The sequence below is a fragment of the Aquarana catesbeiana genome, linkage group LG04 (genome assembly GCF_042186555.1).
Source record: "Aquarana catesbeiana isolate 2022-GZ linkage group LG04, ASM4218655v1, whole genome shotgun sequence".
Lineage (NCBI taxonomy): Eukaryota > Metazoa > Chordata > Amphibia > Anura > Ranidae > Aquarana > Aquarana catesbeiana.
In genome coordinates, this window is record NC_133327.1 from 288,675,433 (window position 1) to 288,703,077 (window position 27,645).

The 27,645-nt window shown below is 46.0% G+C and overlaps 1 protein-coding gene across 1 annotated transcript in view; it reads left to right on the forward strand.

Annotated features, from left to right (window-relative positions):
* Positions 1–27,645, forward strand: part of LOC141139992 (elongin-A-like) — a 210,424-nt gene that overhangs the window by 53,790 nt on the left and 128,989 nt on the right. The window contains exons 4-5 of the mRNA XM_073626676.1: positions 10,155–10,824; positions 23,616–23,718. Of these exons, the coding sequence (XP_073482777.1) occupies positions 10,155–10,824; positions 23,616–23,718 (773 nt within the window). The remainder of the gene's footprint in view (positions 1–10,154; positions 10,825–23,615; positions 23,719–27,645) is intronic.

A 27,645-nucleotide genomic window follows, 5' to 3' on the forward strand; every position in this document is an offset into this window, starting at 1 on the left:
CATGTGACAACACTGAAGAAATTACACTTTGCTACAATGTAAATTAGTGAGTGTACAGCATGTATAACAGTATAAACTTGCTGTCCCCTTTAAAATAACTCAACACACAGCTATTAATGTCCAAACCGCGGGCAACAAAAGTGAGTACACCCCTAAGTGAAAATGTCAAATTGGGCCCAATTAGCCATATTCCCTCCCCGGTGTCATGTGACTCATTAGTGTTACAAGGTCTCAGGTGTGAATGGGGAGCAGGAGTGTTAAACTTGGTGTTATTGCTCTCACTCGCTCATACTGGTCACCAGACGTTCAACATGGCACCTCATGGCAAAGAACTCTCTGAGGATCTGAAAAAAAGAATTGTTGGTCTACATAAAGATGGGCTAGGCTATAAGAAGATTGCCAAGGCCCTGAAACTGAGCTGAAGCACGGTGGCCGAGACCATACAGTGGTTTAACAGGACAAGTTCCACTCAGAACAGGTAGAACAAAAACTGCGCTTTAGGATGCGTGTATAGGGTAAGTAATTAAGGTTGCTGCCTCCCTTACACAAAGTACCCGGTGGGGTACTATGTAAAAGTATGAGAATAAAGGATTGGGTATATTGGCGCTACCTAAAGAGAGTCATATATTGACCAATATAATTAAATACTGAGAGAGCCTATAATTTGGCACCTCCTACTTTTAGTTGTGAATCTAAGAGGTATGCAGTTTATAAAAGCCCCCCTTATTTCCAATATGGGTAGTGCCACAACCCGCTAAGTAAGTACGTTTCTAATGCTCATATGTTCAAACGATTATAATAGGCAACATGTGTCCGCACAGCGTACTGGATCCTACTGTATCTGGAAAAGGGACCAGAAACTGGATTCCATATAGTGCATTTACTAGGAACCATATAAGCAATACAGTGATGTATCCTAATCTGATACGTTACATAAATCATCATAGGTTACAATTACATAGGCCAAAAACTACTCAATAGCCCAGGAAACAACAGCAAGGTTTTCAACAAATATTGTAACAGTCCCATATATTGATGTTAAATGATTTGTGTAGATTCCCACAGGAGACTTGGTGCTGCAATAATTTGTCAGGTGACTCTCGTGCTCCCCCTTTGGTTGCTTACTCACCAGCTCCCAAAACCCCAACAGGGGTATAACGCTTATGGGTATGATACGCTGGGTTACTTCCGTCTGATAGATCCTTATGTTGTAATCAGCTCCCCAAGCCCCCCCAGCGGGGTAATCCACCTGTGTTTGGGAAATGGATCGCCTTGCTGCCAGGTATTATGCTGGATGTCTCCTGTGCTCTTGAATCCTTGAAGATATTGCTTCCACTCATATATTTAGGAAAAAAAGGAGAGCTTCCATAGCGTAATAACGTATGGCCACTTTATTTAAAAAACACATCTACACCAGCAGCGCTGGTATTTATGAGGAAAATTTCCAAAATTAAAAATGACATAAAAATATACTAAAAACAAAAGTGAAGAGAAAAAAATAAGAATAATAAAAAGTCCCAATCAAAAGAAAAATTAAAAGAAAAAATAAATCTACCAAGTCCAGGCACTGGTTATGTATTTCTGTCCAGATGACTTAGGACAGCAATAATTGCCAGGCAGATTCCAAATTACAATTGGATGTATAGACAAGGTCCCTCCAAACAGGCATATGGATCGCAATGATGGTGTGAGGCTACCAGCTGCTACACAGCGTCCTCCTCTCTCCTATGCCGTGGAGCAGACTGACAGAGCGTGATGCCGTTGTGCGCGCTTCGTCACATGACGTCCTCAGCAACTCAGAACAGGCCTTGCCATGGTCGACCAAAGGAGTTGAGTGCACGTTCTCCTCGTCATATCCAGAAGTTGTCTTTGGGAAATAGACATATGAGTGCTACCAGCATTGCTGCAGATGTTGAAGGGTGGGGGGGTCAGCCTGTCAATGCTCAGACCATACGACGCACACTGCATCAAATGGTCTGCAAGGCTGTCGTCCCAGAAGGCCTTTTCTAAAGATGATGCACAAGAAAGCCAACAAAAACAGTTTGCTGAAGACAAGCCGACTAAGGACATGGATTACTGGAGCCATGTCCTGTGGTCTGATGAGACCAAGATAAACTTATTTGGTTCAGATGGTGTCAAGCGTGTGTGGCGGCAACCAGGGGAGGTATACAAAGACAAATGTGTCTTGCCTACAGCCAAGCATGGTGGTGGGAGTTTCATGGTCTGGGGCTGCACGAGTGCTGCTGGCACTGGGGAGCTACAGTTCATTGAGGGAACCATGAATGCCAACATGTACTGTGACATACTGAAGCAGAGCATGATCCTCTTCCTTCAGAGACTGGGCCACAGGGCAGTATTCCAACATAACGACCTCAAACACACCTCCGTGACGATCACTGCCTTGCTAAAGCAGCTGAGGGTAAATGTGATGGACTGGCCAAGCATGTCTCCAGACCTAAACCCTATTGAGCATCTGTGGGGCATCCTCAAATGGAAGGTGGAGCACAAGCTCTCTAACATCCCCCAGCTCCATGAGGTCATCATGGAGGAGTGGAAGAGGATTCCAGTGGCAACCTGTGAAGCTCTGGTGAACTCCATGCCCAAGAGGGTTAAGGCAGTGCTGGAAAATAATGGTGGCCACACAAAATATTGACACTTTGTGCCCAATTTGGACATTTTTACTTAGGGGTGTACTCACTTTTGTTGCCAGCGGTTTAGACATTAATGGCTGTGTGTTTGAGTTATTTTGAGGGGACAGCAAATTTACACTGTTATGCTGTGCACTCACTACTTTACATTGTAGCAAAGTGTAATTTCTTCAGTGTAGTCACATGAAAAGATATAATAAAATATTTACAAAAATGTGAGGGGTGTACTCACTTTTGTGAGATACTGTATATATCCACTGTATCCAGTTTAGCAAGATCTCACTGCAGGCCATTCCAGGTGTACTCTTTCTAATATACTTCAGACGGTGTACCCATAGTGTAGTTGCTCATACTTTTCTGGTGGTCAATACAGTACACCCATAGTTGTTAAACTTCTGTTGGTGTACACAGTACCGTGCACCCCTAGTGCAGTTGCTACTACTTTCCTGGTGGTGTACACAATACAGTGCAGTTGTTTTACAGCATTTCCGGAAGGCCACCAAGGAGAGGCAGACGCTCACAGGCCAATAAAAGAGGGCAAGCAGGCTCTGTGTCTACAGTCGACAGTGCTGGTCATGGACACAATGCATCCTTAGCACGTGGGCGTGGGGCACACTTGTCCTTTTTTCCAGCAGCTGGCCATGTTATTGAGCCACAACATGCAAAAGAGTTGGTGGATTGGATAACAAAGCCCTCCTCATCCTCCTCATCCTCTGTCACCCAGGCTCAGAGTAGTTTGCCTGCCAATGCAGCTGCCAAAGGGGGCTATTCCATCGGCTCCAAGTCAACAGTCACTCCTTCCCTAGCCCCACCATAATGCACGGAGGAGTCCCCCGAACTATTTGACCACAGTGTTGGGTACATGCTGCAGGAGGATGCGCAGCGATTTGAAGGCTCCGATGATGGTACCCAGGTTGAGGAAGGGAGTAACGACAGCCTAGAGAGAGGGGATGCCCAAGAAGGTCAAGAAAGTGGCAGTCATGTTCCCCCAGCTGCAGCATACTGCCAAGTTTGCTCCAGTGATGAGGAAGGAGAGGATGATGAGGTCACTGACTCAACTTGTGTGCCTGATAGAGAGGAGGAGGCACATCTCCAACGAGGTAGGATGCCCTCCAGGGGGCAGCTTAAGGGCAGCCACCCTATTGCATCACACCGCAGAGCTAAGCAGGTGCAGGGCACTGCTGACTCCCCAAATATTTTGAAAAGTTCTTTGGTGTGGGCCTTTTTTGACACATGTGCAGCAGATCGCACCGTTTGTGTTTGCAACATATGTCTGAAGCGTATCAAGCGTGGCCAGAACAGCAGCCGCTTGGGCACCACATGCTTGACCAGACATATGACGACCTCACATGCAGTCCGTTGGCAACAGCACTTAAAAGACCCACATCAAGGAACAAGGCAGACCTCTCCTTACTCCTCATCAGCTGGGATCTCCAACCCCACTATACCTCCAGTACTCTCAGAAACCTGCACTGAGAGGAATGAAGGTACAGAAATAGATGTCCGAAGTACTTGCGACCAATCTGCTAGCGGTACACCAACATCCAATTTTAGCAGGCAAATTTTCCTACCCCAGTTAAACTGTCAAAAGAAATTCAGTCCCAGCCATCCACGTGCTCAGTGTCTGAATGCTAGCTTAGCCAAATTGCTAGCGCAACTGCTGCCTTTTCAGCTGGTAGACTCTGCCCCCTTTTGTGAATTTGTGGAATGTGCGGTACCTCAGTGGCAGGTTCCCAAATGCCATTTCTTTTCACGGAAGGCCATTCCAGCTCTCTACCAGCATGTGGAAGGCAATGTCTTGGCCTCATTGGACAGGGCGGTCAGCAGTAAGGTGCATATTACTGCTGACTCATGATTAACAGGCATGGACAGGGACGTTGCCTTTCTTTCACGGTGCACTGGGTAACTCTGCTGGCAGCTGGGAAGGATGCAGGACAGGGTTCTTTATTGTTGGAGCTTGTTCCGCCATCATGCCTCCAAAATGCTAGTGGTGATTCTGCCACAGCTCTCTCCTCCACCCCCTCATCCTCCTTCTTCTTCCTCCTATGGCCTCTTCCTCTGAAGATTTCTCCTCTGAACTAGTGGTGCTCCATAGGTGTTCAAGGGGCTGCGCAAGCTCTCAGGCAAAAAGATGCCATGCGGTGCTTGAGTTGGTCTGCTTAGGGGACCGCAGCCATATTGGGGCAGAGATTCTGTCAGCTCTGCAGGAGTTGACACCACGCCAGCTTTAGCCAGGAATGCTTGTATGCGACAATGGCACCAACCTCCTCTCTGCCCTCCAACAGGGACACTTGACCCATGTTCCCTGTTTTGGCTCACGTCCTGAATTTGGTGGTGCAGCGGTTCTTGAGCAGGTGCCCAGGCTTACAGGATCTGCTAAGGCATGCCAGGAAAGTCTGTGGTCATTTCCACCGGTCATATAATGCCAGTGCTCGGCTAGCTGACATGCAAAGAGAATGCAACCTGCCCAAGGACCGCCTCATTTGTGACATGCCCACCAAGTGGAACTCAACGTTGACAATGCTGCAGCAGCTGCACATGCAGCAGAGGGCCATCAATGAGTACCTGCGTGAGTATGGCACCAGGACAGGGTCAGGGGAGCTTGGCTTTTTTCGCCACGCCGGTGGCTACTAATCAAGTCTTCCTGTTGGAGCACACGCTTCGTGGAATAATGGACAGGGCACTTGAGGCAGAACAGCGGGAGGAAGAGGAGGACTTCCTTACCTCTCAAGGCCCCCTTTATCCAGATACTAGTATTCCTGCAGGTCCGCCGATCACACAGGAAGAAGAGGAGGAGGAGGGTTGTGTCAGTGTGGAGGTGGAGGATAACATTCAGCATCAACTGTAGTCTTCAAGGGATTGTTTGCAGTACCCAGAAACCCATGGAGTTGTACATGGCTTGGAGGAGGTGGTTGAGGATCATGTGATCCTTAGTGACCCAGAGGACTCAGGATAGAATGCCTCTGCAAACCTACACTGCATGGCCTCCCTGATCCTGCAAAGCTTGCGAAAGGACCCTAGGATTCGTGGTATCAAGGAGAGGGATCATTACTGGCCGGCAACCCTTCTTGAGCCATGTTACAAGGGTAAGGTTGCAAAACTTATCCAGCCTTCGCAGAGGGAGCAGAGGATGAAACATCTTCGGGAGGCCTTGCAGAAAGGTTTGTGCAATGCGTTTTCAGAGCCTGGGAGGTTACAGTTTCCTGGTGCTGGACAACGTGTTGCTGAGGCTTCGTTCAGTCACAGAAAGAGCGGTGGAGTAGGTGGCCGGCTGACCGATGCCTTTAGGCAATTCTTCAGTCCTCAGCGCCCAGGTCTGATCAGTTCCAGTCAACCATCGCCAGAGTCTGAATTACATGGTGCAGGAATATCTAGGGGCAAGATCAGACTTGGAGACCTTTCCACCAGAACATCCACTGGGTTACTGGGTCTTGAGGATGGACCACTGGCCAGAGCTTGCTCAATATGCAATTGAGCTACTGGCCTGTCCTGCATCCAGCGTTCTTTCCGAATGCACATTCAATTTCGCTGGAGGCTTTGTAACCGATCAGAGTGTGCCTGTCCACAGACTCTGTTGATTGGCTCACATTCATAAAAATGAATCAGTCTCGGATCACCAGCTACCAAGCATCTGATGCTGATGTAACCAAATTATTTTTCTATGGATGTGGGATCCCTTGAAGACTGCATATGCTGAGTGACTATCCTATTCCTCAATTTTCATGATGATAGCTTCTAAGAATATTTTCGGTTCAGGGCATCACCACCACTACCTAAGGCCCAATTTTTCTTCTCCTGTTTAACAGTGGCACGTAATTACAATTTTTGATCAACTATTTAACAGCAGGGCCTGTTCCTGTGCTCAACAAAAGTATCTGAGGCTTTACAGTGCTGAGCCACCACCACCGCCTAAGGCCCAATTTTTCTGCCCTTGTTTAACAGGGGCATGTCATTACAATTCTTGACATATTTCACAGTAGGGCCCATTTCCAGCGCCCACCAAGAGTAACTGTGAGGGCTTACAGTATTCTGGTACCACCAACACCTAAGGCCCAATTTTCCGCAGAGTGTATAGGGCAGGCCGTATAGTATATACAGGCGGTCCCCTATTTTCAAACATCCGACTTACAAACGACTCCTACTTACAAACGGAGGGAGACAACAGGAATTGAGAGGAAATCTACCCCTAGGAAGGGACATTCTCTCCTATAAGAGTTAATATGGGAAAAAGGTGTCTCCCCACTGATGCTTTATCACCAATCCTTGTTTCCCGAATAACCCAATTTGGGTGTGGTGTTCACCTTAATATCCATACCAGACCCGAAGGGCCTGGTAATGGTCTGGGGGGGGGGGCAACATTACATTACAGCCACAAGCACTTTTAAATGACTTTTTTTCCTTTTAGAAATGTCATTTTGTGCAGGGACTGTTCTAAACATGGGAAAAATGCGCCACTTTACAGGCATACTACAGACACCCCTCATGCACGATATTTAAAGGAATATTACACTTTTATTGTTTCACTTTAAGCATTATTAAAATCACTGCTCCTGAAAAAACGTCCATTTTTAAAACTTTTTTTTTGCATTGGTACACGTCCCCTGGGGCAGGACCCAGGTCCCCAAACACACTTTTTATGACAATAACTTACATATTAGTCTTTAAAATTGGCACTTTTGATTGTTCAAGTCCCATAGACTTTAATGGGGTTCTTGTGTTCGCACAAATTTTTGGTCTGTTCGCATGTTTTACCGTGTTCGGCTCATCCCTATGTGGTGGAACTCCACCAGAGAGAGAGAGGGACACATTTTTCCTGAGACGACCAGGAGAGAGCTGCAAAAAGATGGAGGGGAGCCAGGATCAGTGTCACCCACACGTTCCCCCACTGTTAAGCTCAGGAACGTTGATTGGTGACCCAAGCAGCACCCAGCTCAGCAGAGACAACCCACGCTGTTTTAGGGATCGCGATATCCATCCAGGCATTGGGTCGACCGTTGCCTCTTTACCTTCCAAGTTTTGCTACCAGTCATCTCGATCGGCCCTCAGAAGGGGATCCAGTGCCTTACAACATCGCTAGGAGCATCAGGAGCCTGAACCAGCACCTGGGATTGTAATTGTCATCCCACAGAGGATTGGTGAGAGGGTGCAAACCCAACATCCTCCTTGACACCATATTGACACTGCATGCTTGTGTCCTTAAATGTGTTTGCAATAATTTTATTTAACCAAGTGTGTTGGAGGGGCTGAGGTCATTCTTGGAGTTGAGGCGGAGATCAGAGAATCCAAATTCACCAAGCGGCTCCTTTGGGGGTGGCACTACACACATAATACAAAGGCTTCTGTGATTGGACAAGAGGTGGGGAGGGGGGTGCATAGCAACTGCAGTGACTCTAGTGTTGAAGATGCGGAGACCAGAAGGTCCAGCGTCAGGCTCCTAAAACTACAGCACTGGCTGTCTTCTAGGAGTTCTATAAACCTGTCAGATGTAATTAACGAAGATAAGCACAGGTGTCATGCACCTCGTTGGACTTGACTCATAGTGTGCCTTCACTTCATATGGAGGAGCTGAATTTTAGCTTTAATAACCAGTCGGCCATCAAGAAAAAAATGTTGGATTTGGTAAATGCTAAATATTTTGATTCCAGTACAATAAAGTATGACTAAACGAAATGTTTTTTTTTTTTTTTTTTTTTTTTTTTTAATATTTTTCTGCTTCCTAGTCCTGAGTAGCTGCATTTATTTATTTTTGGTTAAGAACATGTTCAGGAAGTACTTTTAAAATACCTGCTGATCTTGCTAGAAATGCAGTATTCTTGTTTTTTTCCTATGAGTTTAGCTGAAAACTCAAAACAATCCTTTTCTCAATCTTTCTTATAAGAACTACTCATCTCCCTATCTCTAATGTAATGGAGGTGAACAAAGGCAGACATGTTTACACTCCAGCCTGGGTGGCAATCATTGCTTCCTCCACAGATACAGTGGAGGAAGTGCATTTTCCCAGGATTACCAGGTGAAAACAAACATTAAAAAAGCCTGAGTGAAAAACTCATGCAGCCACCACATTAAGGGCTGGTAAGATGTAATGGATCACATTTTTGTTTATAGGGATTTTAGATATGTTTTAGATATGTTTTAAAGTGTATGTCTATGAAAAAAACATTTAGTACGTCCGTGCATTACATGCTCATTTCCCCACCATATAAATTCTGAAAATACAAAAAATTCTGCCAGAAATCCAGTAATCGCCTAATTTGATTTGTAGTGAGTTGACAACGCTGTCTTTGCTGCTCTGAAAAACTAAGCAGTGTTGTAACCCCTGCCTGAGCTCTCCTTTCCTGGACTATAGAACATCTCCTTTCAGGCTCTACATACAATAAAGGATTTTGCTCACAAATACACTTTTAAAAAAAATATAGTATATACTTTATATTGCCAAAAGTATTGGGGCACATGAACTTTAAAACCCCTTTAGCAGCGCTTTTCAGCCAATAGCTGGGCGCTTTTAACCCCCGCTAGCGGACAAAATAAAGGGTTAAAACACCACTGCCCATTGATTTCAATGGGCAGGAGTGGTGGAGGAGCTGTGTATACACTGCTCCTGCACCTCCCTAAAGATGCTGCTTGCAGTTTTTTTCCCGTCCTGCAAGCGAAACTGCCCAAGTGTGAAAGCACTTAGGGTTTCACACTGGGGTGACTTGAAAGGCACTTTACAGGCGCTATTTTTAGCTCAAAAATGTCTGAACAGCGCCCCAGTGTGAAAGCGGTCTAATAGCATTCCAGTCTCAGTCCGTAGGGTTTAAAATTGAGTTGGCCCACCCTTTGCAGCTATAACAGCTTCAACTCTTCAGGAAAGGCTCTCCACAAGATTTAGGAGTGTGTCTAAGGGAATGTTTTGACCATTGTTCCAGAAGCGCATTTGTGCGGTCAGGCACTGATGATGGACAAGAATGCCTGGCTTGCAGTTTCTGCTCCAATATGTCCTGGTATGCTGGCGCCTTAAGAGTTCCCTTCATTCTAATTAAGGGGCCAAGCCCAACCCCTGAAAAGCAACCCCACACTATAATCCCCCCCACCCCCACCAAATGATTTGGATCAATGCACAAAGCAAGGTCCATAAAGACCTAGATGAGCAAGTTTGAGGTGGGGGAACTTGACTGGCCTGCACAGATTTCTGACCTCAACCCAATAGAACACCTTTGAGTTGAATTAGAGCAGAGACTGCGAGCTAGGCCTTCTTATCCAACATCAGTGCCTGACCTCACAAATGCGCTTCTGGAACAATGGCCAAACATTCCCATAGACAACTCAATATTGAACCCTACGGACTAAGACTAGGGTGCCATTAAAGTTCATGTGTGTAAAGGCAGGCGTTACTATACTCTTGGCAATGTAGTGTCTGTGTAGATGGCTATGTGTGTCTTTCAGTACACATGTGCACAATATATCTCAAAAATACATTTTAAAAGGTTCAAATTCTTAAACAAATGTATTAATTTTTTTTACTAGTGATCAGAAGTCTGTGCCGAAGCATGAACAAAAAACAACTTTAGAAAGCAAGCCAGTGATTTCAAAACTAAATAAAAAAACTGTGGTGGAAAAGTTGTTGCGCTCAGAAGACAATGATCACTGGAATGAAGAGTTACCTGAATCTCAAGCTGGTGCCCACAAAAATACATCCAATAAAACAAAAAACATGAAAGTGTATGAAAAAAAAACTGAATCAAAAGAGATGAAGTGCAAGAAGGTCCTGCAAAGCAAAGAATGCGAAACAGAGAAAGCTCCCTCAAAAGGTGAAAAGTCAAAAAGTTTCCAAAAGACTGAAAAACATTCTCATTCATCTAACAATGAAAAGAAAAAGGTCTTTACAAAGAATGAAGAGAGCCCGCCTAAGCAAAGCAGGCATAATAAAAATGATGTAGGTCATAGCAGCTTCCTGCAAAGTGTGGAGAAAACATCAGGGACTTTGTCCAGTGAGGAATTTGAGACTCCCGCTATGTCATTTGAGTCATATCTCAGTTATGACCAAGTCTCCACTAAGCGGAAAAAAAGGTCAAATCTGACCAATGAACCTCCTAAAAAGGTACAGGTATGCAAGCAGTATTGCAATATGAGGCAGTCCAGTTCTGAAGCACAAAATACAAAAATGAAGGAAGAGGAACAGGATAATGAAACATATGTAAGTTCCAAATATTTTCTGATGAATGAAATCTGCCTTTTTATAAAGACTGGAGTACAAAATTACTTTTTTTTTTTTTTTTTTTTTCTTTTTTATGTTCTTTAAATTTTTTTGGTGTATTAATGGGCGAAACAATATGCAATCAAAGATTGCTTATTTCAGACATGCTGGACCCTTTCACACTGATCAGTTTTTTGACGCTTTTGGTGTTTTGACCACTTCAGCCCCAGGAGGATTTACCCCCTTCCTGACCAGAGCACGTTTTGCGATACAGCACTGTGTCGCTTTAACTGATAATTGCGTGGTCGTGCAACGTTGCACCCAAACAAAATTGATGTTCGTTTTTTTTTTTTTTTTTCTCCACAAATGGAGCTTTCTTTCTCAGTTTAGGTCGATATGTATTCTTCTACAAATTTTTGAAATGGGGGATAGACTTATGGCATTTCTATTAATAATTTTTTTTTTTTTTTTTTGTCATGGCAGCGATCTGCGATTTTTGTTGTTCTTTTTTTTTTTTTTTTTCATCATGACTGCGACATTATCATTTATACAGCAATCAGTGCTATAAAAAGGCACTGATTACTGTGTAAATGATACTGGCAGGGAAGGGGTTAAACACTAGGGGACGATCAAGGGGTTAAGTGTGTCCTAGGGAGTGATTCTAACTGGGGGGGGGGATTGTCTAACTAGAACATGACAGAGATCACTGCTCCTCATGACAGGGAGCAGTGGATCTGTCATGTTGCTAGGCAGAACAGGGAAATTCCTTGTTTACATAGGCATCTCCCCGTTCTGCCGCTCCGTGACATGATCACGGGCCCCCAGCAGACATCGAGTCCGCGGGACCCACGGCATGGGGTACGCGGCAGGCGCGCATGCGCCTGCCCACAGTGCCGCGATTTTAAAGGGGAAGTACCTGTACGCCCATTTGCCCAGCCGAGCCATTGTGCCGACGTATATCGCCGTGCGCTGGTCGGCAAGGAGTTAAAGAGGATCTGCCTAAAAATCCCCAAAAAATGTAAAAGTCGGCAGCTAAAAATACTGTAGCTGTTGACTACCTGTCCAGGGGTCTAGCACCATCCCCACCTAGGCCCGTTCTTCACTGGTCTTTGGGTCCCTGGCGTCGGCATGTTTGTCAAGCAAAGCCAGCTATGGCTCCTTGTGGCTTCACAGCCAACTTCCCACTGCACATGCATGAGCAGCACTGCACTTTGTGAATGGCCCCGCAGCCTTCTGCAACCTGTGACATGTCCCAGAAGGCTGCGGGCAAAGTTGGTTGGGCGAACTTCCGCCTGGATCGCCTTGGTGATCTGAGCAGTAGTGGGAGCAGGTACCTGTCAAAGCCAGGTACCTGCTCCCCCCCCCCCCCAAAAAAAGGGAGGAGGTGGAAAAATGAAAAATTACTATCAAAATACTTACCGTAATTTTCCTTTCCTGATGGACTCCATAGCAGCAACGTGTGGGTTTAGTCCCGCCTCTATTACCCTATAGGACATTACTCCCATAAATCTTTGCTCCCTGCCCACGGCCGTGTTCGGTAACTAGCCTACTCCAGCCATTTGGGAGGGAACTCTTGCTGCCATGGAGTCCATCAGGAAAGGAAAATTACGGTAAGTATTTTGATAGGAATTTTCCATTTTCCTGACAGACTCCATGGCAGCAACGTGTGGGAAATAACTCGCCATACACAGCCGGGTGAACAAAAGATTTAGATTTTGTTCAAATGCTGAACAAAAGATTTATTTAACACTGTCAACCGACAGCACCTTCAAACCAAAATTGACAGAGGATAAAGTCGCTGGCTCAACAAAATAATGAGACATAAAAGTATGAATTGTTGACCAGGAAGCTGCTCTGCAGATTACTTCAGGTGCAACATGACGTGAGGCTGCCCATGACGTAGAGAGACTTCTAGTAGAGTGTGCTGTAACCGCCTCAGGAGGAGCCAAGCCCTTCTCTTTGTAAGCCCATTGGATAGCTTGAACCACCCATGCTGCAATGGATCTGACAGAAGCCCTGAAGCCCTTGTTCTTTCCATGGAACAAAACAAAGGTAGTCAGATTGTCGAAAAGAAGCTGTAGCCTCCAAGTATTGCTTCAAGGTAACTCCCATGTCCAGAGGGTGTGGATCCAGACTCTCAGCAGAATTAAAGGTAGGAAGAGTGATATCCTGGTTCTCATGGAAGACCAAGGTGACCTTGGCATGTGTCCCTAGCATCGGGATTAGGACCACTCTATCCAGAAAAAAGTGAGAAAGGGTTCCTTTGAACCTAAAGATTGAATTTCAGAAATCCTCTTCGCCAAAGTTATGGCTATCAAAAAAGAAGTCTTGAGGGTTAGCTCTCTGACTGAGAGAGGTTTGTCAATTTGTGAAAAGAAATCAAGAACTAACGGTAGATCCCATTTGGGGAATCTAGGTTTCCTCTGTGGTCTGAGTCTGACCCTTTAAAAAACTGTTGGACTAAAGGATGTTTGGCCTATGCTACTCCGGAGAAGGCCGAGATTGCTGAAACTTGAACACGGAGAGAGCTAACAGACAGTAAGATATCCAGTCCAGTTTGCAGGAAACTCAAGACGTCCTGAACTGCCGGGGCACTACAAGAGTTGGATCTGGAAGACATATGGCTTGAGAATTTTGCCCAAATCCTCTCATATACCCGATTGGTACTTCTTCTTCTTGCACTGAGAAGAGTGGGAATTACTTCTTCAGGGCAACCTAATGCCGCCAACCTTCCCCTCTCAACAACCAGGCCCTTAGGCGCAGGTGATCCTGGCAGGGATGTAGTCTCGATCCCTGAGACAGAAGGTCTGGTCTGGATGGTAAAGGAATCGGATCCCGGACACTGAGAAGTGTTAGGAGGGGAAACCAAGGCCTGTTGGGCCAGTAAGGAATTATGGCTATCACCTCTGCTGTCTCTGACCTGAGTCTCTGCAGGAACTGAAGAATGATAGGGATTAGAGGGAAGGCATAAGCTTTGCGAAACCACCATCTCTCCGTCAAGGTGTCCACCCCATAGGCTTGAGGATCCCTGTACCTAGAGTAGTACCTTGTCAGCTTCTTGTTGCAAGGGAAGACAAATAGGTCGACTTCTGGGGAGATTCCTAATGTCAAGATCCAACTGAATACCTCCTCGTGGATAGACCACTCGTTGTCTAAGAGGATTCGGGAAAGGAAGTCTGCCTGAACGTTCTGAACCCCGGGAACATAAGTTGCTGTTAAATTGACCAAGTTCCTCTGAGCCCAGGTCATAATTGGTTCTACCTCTTGCAGTAGGGATAGACTTTGAGTACCCCCTTGTCTCCTTATGTATGCTACTGCCATGGTGTTGTCTAGTCTGAGTAGAACCGAGGTTCCTGTAATCAGATGGCGAAATGCCAGGAGAGCCTGGAATGCTGCTCCAAGATGTTTGACACCGTTCTTCTGAAAGGAAAGTCCCAGGTGCCCTGTGCTACTTCCGTCAAGCAGTGGGCGCCCCAGCCCCTGTTGCTGACATCTGTTATTGTTACCCATGTGATGGGAAGAATGGAGTGGCAGTTGCAAAGGTTCTCCCGCTGAAGCCACCACGGAAGGGAATTCCTCATGGACGAAGTAATTTTGAATAAGCTGGGCTTTGTTGCTTGTCCACTGCTGAAGAAAGCTTTTTTGGAAGGGCCTCATCTTCCACTGCGCACATTTCACCATCAGAATCGTTGCCACCATAGTGCCGATAATTCTCAGGCATTGAAGGGCATGGAGATGGGAAACAGAGCCGGATAAATTCTGTCTTTGATTGTTGAAATCTTCTCTTCGGGTAATGAGATGGTACCTCTGACTGTATTGAAGAGGGCTCCTAAGAACACTAGAGACTGAGACAGATCTAACCGACTCTTCAAGTTCAGGATCCACCCGAATTCCTGAAGGGTAGAGATCACCTGACCCCTGTGTACTAGGAGTTGGTCCTTGTCTTGAGCCAACAGTAGAAAGTCGTCTAAGTAATGATGCAGATGAATCCCCTTGGTTCTCAGGAGAGCCACGACAGCTAATAGGACCTTTTAAAAGACACATGGAGAAGTCGATAGCCCGAAGGGAAGGCACGTGAACTGTAAGTGCAGCCTGCCTACAGAGAAGCGGAGAAATTGTTGAAAACTTTCTGCAACGGGAACGTGAAAATAAGCGTCCTTGAGGTCTATGGAGACCATCCAGTCTCCTGATTTGAACGAACTGCTGGATTGTAGACAACGTTTCCATCTTGAACTTTTCTTTTTTGATAAAGCGGTTCAGATGGGCCAGATCTATGACGGGCCTCCAAGCCCCATTCTTCTTTTGGACCATAAAGAGAGGAGAATACATTCCCATGCCTCGCTGTTTGACTGGGACAGGAATAGCAGCGCCTTGAACCATCAAAGATTCTACATAGGCTAAAAGAATCAGCCTTTTTTCTTCTGAAGTCGGAAGAGAGGTGGGGATCCACCTGAGTCTGGGAGCGTCGCTGAAGATCCAGGCATGGCCGGAGGAGACCGTCTTGAATTGAGGCCACCCAGACATGCCAAGAGTGGAAAAGATGAGCCCCCACCTGGCTTGCCTGAGCGGGCCCGTTCTTAAAAAGATTTGGTCGGCTCCCTCACCCCTGTCGAACCGCTCTTAGCGGACTTCTTGAAGGATGATTGTCTTGCCTTCCAAGACCTGGAAAATTCACGGCCCGGTCTGTAACTGCGAGCTTCCCTGGCCCGTTCCTGGTACTGTTTTCTTGGAAAAGGTTTTCTCTCGCTTTGCAAACGCCGATCTTGAGGAAGGAACCCCGATTATCCACCAGTGGCCCGGATTATGGCATCATCCAATTTATTGCCAAAAAGAGAGGACCCCCAAAAGGGGATACGGCACCATACATGCTTTGAAGCTGGGTCAGCCAGCCAGGGACGGAGCAACAGGGCCCGCTTGGCGGTGACAGAAAAGCATGACCTGGGCCACTAGGCGGATGATATCAATCTATATATAGGAAAGGCTGCGCTGCTACTATTAAGTGAGTGTGATCATGATTCATTTGTATGACCACAACTGTAACACCCTTGTGCAATAAAAAACAATGAAGAAAAAACTATATTGCTAACAAATAATAAAACTTGAATCTCACAGATTAAACCTATACAGTTAATCCTTAGGATATGGACAATCAAAAACCAAGCAGAATGAGCAAAGTCCATACAGACAAAGGTTCTTGCTGAGAAAGTCTTTCATAAAAAAGAGAGAGAAAACACCACTCTTCAAACGGTGTGAGGCATGCAATGTTGTCACCCTGAGGAGCGTGATGATAGGAAAATTCCTCCACCTCAAAACCATCTGCCCCTTACCAGATCATTGGATCTCTTGTTATAGAGATTGTACGAGCAAGTGGCTGTATCCCCCAGCCACTGGGTCTCTGTTGGGAATATGTCTCCACAGGTCACCGCTCAAGGGGTCCACTGAATGGTGTATTAGCGCTCAGATCCCAAGGACAAATGCAAAAGAGAAAGCTCCATAGCGTAATACAATTAACATTTATTGAGAAGAAAAGTAAGAAATAAACTTACAATGTGAAAGCTTCAAATCGCGTATAAAACCATATATGCCGGCCGGCTCGCAGCTGCTGCCCGTAGCTTCCGGGATCAGCGATGTATGGTGGTGACATCGGCACGTCGCTCCTCCCTACGCCGTTTCGACAAATCTGTCGTCTTCCTGGGGTGGATGATATCATTCGAGGCCTCTCCCAGAAAAGCAGATGCTAGCCTCAGTTCCTGGATAGGGGAACTCTTCGCTACATCTTCCGAGATGTTCTTAAGTGTCTCGTTCACTTTATCGGTCCATACCTCCATAGCCTTGGACATAGCTGCTAAAGCTGGCTTACAGGCCATACCTGCTGTAAGACACACTCTCTTTAGATCAGCATCGATCCGTCTATCTAAAGCATCCTTAAAGGAGACTGTATCCTCCAAGGGAAGTGTCACATGTTTTACCAGCCTCCATCACGGCTGCATCCACCAATGGGGCCGACTCCAAGTGCTTGACCTCTTCCTCCTTGAAGGGATAGAGCTTTGAAACTTTAGAAACCATGGGGTTGTTCTCCCCTTTGATCCATTTGTCTGTAATGACTTCGCCAAGTTCAGCGATGAATGGAAAATTAACTCGTTCCTTCTTTAATTGTTTAAATAATTTCCTTTGCTTGGAGGGAGTGCCCACAGGATCCTCCCGATTTAAGGCTTCTCTAACGGCCTTAACCAAGGGAGAAAGCAGCGCGAAATCGAACCCCACACATGGACTTTCCTCATCAGAGTCGCTATCCAAGATGGCAGCCAAAGGATGGGTAGGCAGAGAGGACTCCCAAGTATCTTGAATTTGTGTCTCCCTTACTGGAGAACGTGAAGGCTCTGCAGGAGGAACATACTGGTCAGTCTCAATACCCCTAAGGGACTCCTTAACAACCCTCTCAACCAGGGTTTTTAGCTGCTTGTCCGCATCCACTTTTTCACTAGATGCCTTGGCGTAGCAGAGATCACATAGAAATTTTCCTGCAGGTACTTGTGCTCTACACCCCCAGCAGACATGACTAGGTGGCTGGCTTGAGTGAGCCTTTGAGGAGTGAGACCGTTCCTTGCTATGGTGTCCTGATCTTGAAGATGAACCGTAATGCTTGGATTTGGAAGAGGATCGCTGGTGATGCGATTTTGAAGAGTCACTTCCTCTGTGAGAGCTGCGTCGTTGTTCTGACCTGGAAGGGCTGGAGAAAGGAAAACACAGGGAACAGGATAGTCAGGGGAAAACGGTGATTTAAACAACATCCCTCCCACTAGCTGCAGAATACATCAGAGGGGAAAAAACACCTCTAAATACCTTTTTGTGAGGGGGCTAGCCACAGGCAGGCGGTGGAGAGTCCATGTCTCTAGAGGCATCCATAGGCTGTAGAAACAAAAAGATCAGTACCAGGGGCAGTCCACCTGTCCCCAGAGAGCCACTTACCATAACCAAGACACAGGGGCAAGGGAAATCTCCGCAATAGCCCGCAAGCATTCCCAAAGCTTGCAGGCCACTTCCCCTGTTTAAACAAACCGCCCCTGTGACATCACCGCCGCATCGTACCCGGCGCATGGGCGATTAGCGGCAATTTGCCGCTATCGCGCATGCGCGAGCCTAGCATCGTTCTCATACCATACATGCGCAGTACGGTCGGAAACAAACCCAGAAGTAAACGGCGGCTGGAACGCAGGAGGAACCAGCCGCCATGCCTGTAGTCCGTACCAACAAACTGCTGATAGCTAGGGCTTAGCGGAGAACCTTCCGTTCCCAAAGTCGCACTCGGCCAACCTTAATCGTGGGAGAGGGAATCTTCGGGTAGGAAGACCACCACTAGGTCCTTCGGAGGGGTAATAGAGGCGGGACTAAATCCACACGTTGCTGCCATGGAGTCTTTCAGGAAAGCAGAACTTCACCCTTTTTGGGTGAAGTTCCATTTTAAAAAGCAGAGGAAAAATGTATCCCTTTAAATCCTAGGGAAGTCTTCACACCAATATGTCCAGTGCGGTTTTAAAAGTCCTGCATTATGCATTTATGATGTATGTCTTAAAAGCTCACCAAAAACCGCATTCCCCTCCTCCCCATTGAAATTTAATGGAAAATGCACCAGAAATGCACTGCGCTTACATCTATGAGGCATTTTTTGAGTCCTATGACCATGTTTCACAGGTGCATGATTGGTGTCAGGCAATCAAAAAAACGCATATGCTTTTTTACAGTTTTTTGCATTTTTTTTTTTTTTTTTTTTTTGTAATGGAGCAGTGTGAAAGGGCTATTCTATTATACTATTGCCATGGCCTATGCAGTAACATCCTTGTACTGCAAGTTACAACTTGGCTAAAGAGTTACAATGGCTTGATTTTGAATTCTAAAGCTTGGAAAGGTAAAAAGTCTGGAAATTTAGGTGTGTTTTCCTTATTCCCTCTTTTGTACATTGTAGATGTTGCCCTTACTGTATATAGAGGCAATGGCACCAATGTGGTGTATCGTCATTGCTATTAAAAAAAAAAAAATTTATTTGTCTAGCCATACTTGAAATGGGTAGCCCTTAAAGGATAAGTTCACCTTCTGGGAGCATGTTACAAGTCACACCCATATTTAGAGTGTAACAAGTAACGTGCTTCAGCAATCCCCCTGATCCTTATCCTGTGACAGCTGACAGGGGTTCTTCTCCCTGCATTCTCTTTCACAATTTAAAAATGGCACGGCCCACACAGCTGCAACATTCATTCACAGAGATATGTGAATAAATGGACTACAAGTACCATCTTCCACTGCGGCAGATGGCTTGTAGCTCTCAATGAACTGCAAGAGCACTGGTGAGCGCTCTTGTAGTTCATTGATTTTCCTACTCGCCAGTAACGGGCTGGGCAGACTGCTGTACTGAGAGACTGCAGGAGCCTGACATTGCAACCATGATCTACTGATCACTGGTCCAATGCTTTTCAAGCTTCTGCAGGAAAAGTAATGCATGCACAGTTTTTTTTTTTTTTTTTTTTTTTTTGTTTCTGCAGAAATATTAAATTTTTTTTTTTTTTTTTTAATTTTTATAATTTTTTCCAAAAGTTCAGTACTCACAATGCCACAGGATCACCAGATGCCTCCTTTCAGTATCCACCGGGCACTCTTCAGTGATGCTTCAGAACAGCCAGACCCTTTCCAACTTCCCCTGGGCACTCTTCAGTGTGCTCTCCCGACCAGGTCCTAAGTGAAATCCCTTGATTAGCTCCAGAAAAGGATTTTAGAAGTTGGCCCCCAGCTATGCTATAGCTGGGACCTCAATAAATACGCAGAAAACTCCAGCAATCTGCCCAGAGGGGCAGAGCCCTTAAGGCTGGGGATTCCTCCTGCCGGACTGGACCAGACTCCGGACTGCTCCAAGCCTCAGACTATTTATGTGCTCTTTAGCCACCTACTGGGCACATCTCAGGGATTGGCTGAAGTCCCATAAATATTCAGACTGCTTACTTTACTTTCCAGCTCACTATGTTTCTAGAATCCTCTAGACTACAGGGAGAAAGAATCAAACCTGCAGCCTGTGAAACGCAGGACATTCCAAAAGCAATCAACTGCTCCACTGATTACAAAGGAGCCAAAAAACTAAATTTGCCTAACATCCCAGCAACTTAATTAGGAGGGTGCTACAAGTACATTCGTGTCAACATTCAGAGCCCATTAATTGCTATTTCAAATGCACTGGACAGGTTGGTCAACTCTATATCTATTGTCCTGTGCAGTCTTCTTTACATACACAGCTCGGCAGCTATGAAACCTGGAGGTTGTTAGTACAATGTCTGACTATCAATTTATGTGACTTCAATTCAGGTCTACTTTGAATGCAAGATGACTTCGGGCAATATGGTCTGGAAAAGGTTTTCAAATAACCAGACTCCAAAAGAAAAGCAAATCTTGGCAATGTAGTTTTAATTGACATGCTTTTATTGTTGCACCCACTGGGTTTTTTAAGAAAATGTTTTCAAATAACCAGTCTCCAAAAGAAAACCAAACCTAGGTAATGTATTTTTTAATTGACAGACTTTAAAATCCCAGTGGGTGCAGCATTAAAGTGTTTTCTGAATCAGAAGGTACAATTACTCTACAGCGGGGGTCAGCAACCAGTAGATCGCAGTTTGGGCTTGAATACCCGCCATCTCAGAGCATCAAACAGAGTGCAATGCAGAGGGACTACTTGTAAAGTTGGAGCTATAGTAGGGAGCAAGAGCTGCATAAGCTGATGCCTCCTCTGTAGTGCTGGCTCCTGTTCCATGGGAAGTGATACCAACTGCACGCCACCCTTTATCCCGCCTAGCAGTCTCCAGAGTGGTGCCAGCAGCAGGAAAGAAGAGATCTTCAGGTCAGTGTGAAGCAATACACTGGGTATAATGGTATAGGCCTGCTTTCACACTGATGTGCTACGGTTTACCCACATCTTCCAAGCATGACCCATTCAAATTAGGTCGTTCTGCAATTGCCCTGCAACCTTGTGTAGTACAGCAAACAAGGGGTTAAAGCAAGCAGAATTGTTGTGCTTTCTCACCACCTGCTTTTTAACCCCTTGGACCCTGCATAAGCATGCAGTTGTGGGGCACTTGCAGAGTGGCCCCATTTACTTGAATGGGTCGTGATTGGCAGGCAGTAGCACCCACCTGAAGCAACAGGGGATTCAATTGCTGCTGCGGCATGTTTACACTTTTGGTTGCTGCCTCAGCAGCTAAAGGGGGTAGGGATTGGAGGTGGTAAACCGCAAATCAACCACAGGGTTTTACCACCCCCAACTTAGTGTGAACGAGCCTTAGAGCCCATTCACACAGGGACGACTTGTCAGGCGACCTAGTCGCCTGACAAGTCGCCTCCCGTTCTGTGCTATAGAACCATTCTAAGCGGAGCGACGCAAGTCGCTCCGACTTAGAAAAAGGTTCCTGTACGATTTCGGGGGCGACTTGCATAGACTTCTATACAGAAGTCGTTTTGCAAGTCGCCCGGGCAGTCGTTTGCAGGTCGCCTCACTGAGGCGACCTGCAAGTCGTGTTGCCCCTGTGTGAATGGGGTCTTAAGAAAAAAGACATTCTGATTAGTGCCATTTTTTTACATTGAGTGTTTAAAATGGAATTCCTTCCAAAACATATTTATTTATTTTTTGATTTTGAGAAGGAAAATGGAAGGAGTTTCCCCTCCCTATTCCCTGTGGCCTGGCAGGGCATACAGTTTAGGCATTTTCTATTTTGTTTTTACAACTCTTTTCTCTTTTTGGAGAGTTTGCATAATTTAAAATTTAATGTGGCAGTCATTTAACCTTAAAGCAGTATTAAACCCCAAACCAAAAATGTATGATACTGCATCCTACTAATCATTCGATGTGGTTTGTTGCATTCGCTTTCTTGTTTCTTCCTTTTTTGGCTTTTTCCACCTGTTTTTACCTGGTGATCTGGGCAGAAACGCACCTCCATGTATTAGAGTGCCCTCATTCTGGATGAAGGAGTACAGGAGACATCTTTTGGACAACCGCCTTTTCAGTCTGGGGGGAGGGGAGTGTAAGCAGGTTGTGGTTGACGCTGCCCCAGCCAGGAAGGTAGGAGTTAATTGTTTCCTGGGTCCGACCCACTGGTTCTGTGCATTATAAAAGAGACGGTGGTCTGTACCTAGGGGGAGAGTGAATGAAAGTCTAAGGTTGCGTCCATTACCGGTAAAGGAAGCCGCCCTGCAGGCCTGTTGAAGATGCCGAGGCCAGGCTGTCAACCAATTCACATCTGCCTTAAGGACCCTGCTACAGTCTGAAGGAGCTTCTGGGACTTGCAGTCCTTCCTGAAGATGCCATCCATAGACTCTGGCAAGAATGGACTCTTTCTTGTGCAGGTACGCTGGGGCAACCTCAAATCTGAAGTTAGGGACTAGAGATGTTAGGGAAAAGACTGCACTTATTTTGGACTGTCATGTTGATGTTTTCCTGGTCTAAAGTTATTCAAGGGTTGTTATGCAAGTAACCAGCACAAATGGTTATAGCTGGCATTACTAAACACTTTGGAGTATAAAGAGAATTGTATAAGAGTTTATGCATTGTGAACAGTGGTGAGGTTTCTCTAGCAGCCTGTCTTAAGTGTGTACATGTGGCAGGTAGGACAGCTTCTAGCAGGAGTTGTCAACACTCTCTCCGTGAACTGGTCTGTCTCCCATAGCAATGCGAACAGATCAGCACTGCCAAGGCCCCTCGTCCCCTAGGTAGGGAAGAGAGAGAATTAGGCGCATGCATGGAATCCATGCTAGGTGCATGGTGGGACCCCATACCGTTACTGGGAATGAGGTAGCGGTGATATGCTGAACAGGTTGAGATGACATTGGCTCTGCATGTCCCTTCTAAATGCACAAGTGACAGTCAGCTGTTCCAGTAGGGTACCCCCCCCTGTCTAAGGCAGTGACCCTATCCAAAATGCCTAGCTTGGCCCAGAAAAACCCACCCTGGGGTAGGCCTCTCATGTGACCCTTGCTTGGTGCCCAACGAGAAGGGAAACATGAAGGATGTGGCGACCGGCCACACCCCACCTTCCTATTCCTCCAAACCCCCCTTTCTGTAAGGGAGTGTTCGATTGAAGCCAAATTCCAGCTCTCAATTTGTAGGCAGTCAAAGCAACCCTTTTTTTTTTTCCCTTTTTGGGTTAAAGGTTTTACATTATTAAAAGCTGATCATTGGAAGCACCCCTCTCAGTGGTAAGTGGTTTGTCTCATCCCTCTAACTGCTACATCTGCAAGAGAACTTGTTCTTTTGAAAAACAGGCTTACTGGCCTGATCACCAGGTGAAAATAAAGGGGGAAAAAAATGAGCACACCCACCACATCCTAGAATTGGTAAGCTGCATTATAATACATGTTTGCTTTTGGGTTTAATACCACTTTAAAGATTTGCCTAAAAGCAGATAGATTATTTTTACAAACAAGATTTATTAGCCAATAGACCTTCATCTGTGTGTCTGATGCTGATGATTTTTTTTTTCTCAGTAGCTTGACTTCCCTGAGCTCTGGCCACCCACTAGTCATTCTACTATTCAATAAGTATTTCTGCATCTGCTGTCATTTGGGTGAATAACAGCTGGGCAATGCTTAGCTCAGAGATGAATGAAGTCAGACCAGTTGGAACAAAGTTAAATGAAATCAGATAGGTACTCATAGGAGGCTTTTTAAAATGTAAAATAAAATCTGCTTTAATATGCTAATTTAAAAACGGGGTTGCTTTAAACCAACAAATGTATTTTGTGAAAATGTGGTTCTTGTTGCAGACCAAGAAGAGATGTTTTGAAGATTTGCTTAGCATACCACTACCAAAGCTTTTACCAGACTACTCTATGCTTCCTTCTCCACCTCATTCAGATGAAAATAAAGGTATGGTAAAAAAAAAATGAAGAAATGAATGAAAAGTATTCATTTTGTTGCTGTATAATGTTCTGTAACTGTAGGAGACATTTCTAGCCCACTGAATATCGGAGTGGGCTAGTAATTACAGCTCAGCAATATGCGCTATGCTGATTTGTTAGAACAGTCCACATCTCTGGCTTGAGGAAATCTTTGTGTGGACATGTGTTTTGGTAACACATGTCAAAGTTGATATTTCCTTTTGGAGAATTTTCTCCCCACTTCCTGTTTTGTCTTTGCAGCAGGAAGGAAGGGACAATCTCCACTATGGGTGCACAGACAGCAATAAAAAATGCAGAATCTTCTAACCCTTTCCCACTCTATTCAGAGCTAGGAAAAAAAGTTTTGTCTGGCATACCAATTTTTAAGGCTGTGAGGCAATGGGAAGAAACGTTTTGCATACTGTGACTGTGCAGTTTGAGGCTACACAAATGGCTTCTTTAGAAAACCTTGTTTTACAGAAGATTACTTGCAAAAATAAAAGGCGGTGAGGATAGGAACTTCGGCTCTATTAGTACAATAATGGCAACCTGTGAGGCTGCCATTTCTATAGTTCTCTTTTGATTTTATTTAACAAAGATGGTGTGACAGACCCAACTGGGACAGGGGCTTTTGGAGGGGACTGCAGGGTAGCCTCTTGCCTACTGACTATGGGCCCTGGCATTGAGGTAGCTACAAGCATTCAGGAAGATGTGCGGTTATAATAATGTACCCCTCCATCCAGGAAAGGTACTGGTCGCAGTATGGATTGCGGGTGCTGTTTTTGGGAGAAAAACCGCACAAGGAGCAGACAGCTGATGATGATGACAGCCCAATGGAAGCCTTTGGCTACGGCAGCCTGGGACTGTTGTGTGTGTGAAGCTGACAGGGGACCCTAACTTTGGGAGTGATTTGGAGTGGCGGTTGGATGAAATTATGGATTTCAGAGAAGCGCTACTGAATGTCTCGGAAGTGCACTGGAAGATGTAGAATTTCTGGCCGTTCAAGAATGGGAGCTGGTGATCGCCTACAGACGGCTGTTCAGCGCCAGGGCTGGGCTCACTTTGCCTGGGACTATCAGGAAATACCAGTTGACAACTCTGAAATCCTGGCTGAAGAGTCCTCAATGTGGCAGAGTGTGCTTTGCCAACCTTCCCCCACAGCTATAGATGCGGAGGTCTTATGGCGGATGCAGCAAGTGCTGACTGACTTTGATGATCCTGTTTCTGCATGTGATGATTTTGGGTGGAGGAATGTGCCTGTCCAGCAGCATGCCAGAGAATCGGCAGTGGGAAATCTGGAGATTGCCATCCCCAAAGCTGAAGTGCTGACCACAGGGCAGAGCTCTGCTAACTTCTGCCCAGCACCAATAGCATCTTCTGGGTTCCTCAGACAGGAGATGGTGAACCTCTATCCCCAGACACCAGTTGCAGAGACAGGGGATTTGATAGACTTTTATGCTGAGGAAGAACAACCTGATGCCCAGCACCAACAGCAGTATCTGTGGAGTTGCAAGGAACTTCCCCAGCTGAAGCGCTGGTCACCAGACAGAGGGTCCAAGACCTCTGCCCCACACCTGTGGCAGTTTTGGTGGCCCAGGGTGAGAAGGTGGCGATCACTTCCCAGCAGCAGATACAGGGGGAGAAGGGAGAGGAGGTGTTTTGTTGTGCCTCCTCAACAGTCGGCCAGGGTGGAGAAAGCGGTCTTTCCTCCCCAGCAAAGATCTGTGCACCTGGGAGACAGTACCATCCCAGCAGCCAGATGAGGGAACGGAAAAGGAAGCAGCCAGCTCACCTCCCCAATGGCAGCTACACAGTTTGGGAGTGGAGGAATCCAGCCTCCTGCCCCAATGGTTAGCCGAAGCGGATGATGTGGAGTCCCCAGCAGAAGTGCTGACAACAGGGCAGAGTGCTACCAAACTCTGCCCAGCACCGGCAACAACTGTGGAGTTCCAGGGAGCTGGGGCAGTCGGCTCATCTCTCCAGCCACAGATGTATGGACTTAATGGACTGTTCATCAGAGGATGTTATAGATTATGCATCATCTGCTCAAGTACTGGCAGCAGGACAGAGTACTGCAGACCCCTGCTTCACACCCATGGCAGTTTCTGAGGCCCGAGGTGAGAAGGTGATGGTTCCTCTTTCCCAGTGGATTTCAGAGATGCAAGGAGGAGAAGCAGCCATTTCCCCTCCCCAACAAGGATTCGTGCACCTGGGAGACAATACCAGTGAAAGGGAGTTCCACCAGCAGATGGCGTACCAGAATGATGACACCAACCCAGCTGAAGCACTGGCAACCGGGCAGAGGGTCCAAGACTTCTGCCCCACACCTGCGGCAGTTCTGGAGGCCCAGGGTGAGGAGGTGGTAGTCACTCCCAAGCAGCAGATCAGGACCCAAGGAGAGAATGCAATCGGCACCTCACAACTGCAGCTTGATCTGGTGTCGGAGGATGGGCCTGCTGTCTCCACTAACATAAACCCAGCAGGAGTGCTGGCAAGTGGGCACAGTGCTACCAACCTCTGCCCAGCACCAGCAACAACTACAGAGTTCCAGGGAGCTGGGGCAGTCGGTCTCCCTCCCTAACTGCTGCTAAAGGGACTCCAGGGGGAAGGACCAGTCCGCACTCCCCCCCCCATATGTTCTATGAGAGAGGCAGAGGTTGGCTGGGTGAGTAATGCTCTTTTTGGAACAATTTGTTTGGGGTACCATGTGGGTACAGGCATTAGAGGACTGAAACTATGGACTAACTTTGGAGTCAACCCGTCTGGGGTCTCATCCTGTGTTTAGTCTTCTCCCGAAAGGGGAGAGATGTGACGGGAGGGCCCGTGGAACCAAGAATCCCTTGGAAAGGTTGGGAAACCCATGTTTCAGTTCCCCATGCACCTCTTATGTCTAAGTCACCCTGTGCCATCCTGGCACAGGGTGTCTGAGAAAATATATCTTGGATTACTTAAAATGGGACAGTAATATTTATCCACAATATCTCCCAGGATATACCGTATATAAGGACTATTCTTGGTTTGTTTGATTCTGAACTCCACATGTTAGTTGAGAGAGCTGATCACATTGGCCTCTAGAACTGGGTAGGAGCCGGATAGTCTACTCCTACCATAGTTTGTTGCATACTAGGCTGAGGGGGGAGATCACTGTTTGTATTGTTAATTTAATTAGCTCCTGCTATTGTGAGAAGGTGTCCTGTGTTTATACTAATGTGTGAAGCTCGGTGACGAGTCTGACCTGTAGTGAAATCCTGATTTAATAATAACAATGCTGAGGAGGGCTCGGTGTCATTGGCTGCATTAAGGGATTCGTTAATTAGCTCATGTTAATTCTGTTTCTGGGTACAGGTGTATTGTTAGAGTAATATGAGCAGGAGGGGGGACCTCCATTTTACTGTATATAAGACTTGTACTTTGGTTCTAATAAAAGAGTCCATGTTCAGCAACTAAACAAGTATCGCCTTGTTTTGTGCTTGTGTGCGGCTGGAATATCTGATATCTATATTCAGACGGGAGGAAGCGGTATATGACGAAAGCACTCGAGGAGTGTGTGACGTTTCGTTACAATAATATTACCCCATTTAACAGTCAAGTTGAATGTGTGTCTCAATTTGCATAGCAATAAATAGGGGCAGGTACCATCAGCCACAATGGTTAGTATTAACCACTTCAGCCCCAGAAGGTTTTACCCCTTAATGACCAGGCGATTTTTTTTGCGATATGGCACTACGTTGCTTTAACTGACAATTGCATGGTCGTGCAACGTTGTGCCCAAACAAAATTGACCTATTGACCTTTTTTTTTTTTTTTTTTTTTTTTCTCCACAAATGGAGGTTTTTTTTTGCACTATAAACAAAAAAAGACAGATAATTTTGAAAAAAGAAGAAAATATTTTTTACTTCTATAATACATATCCAAA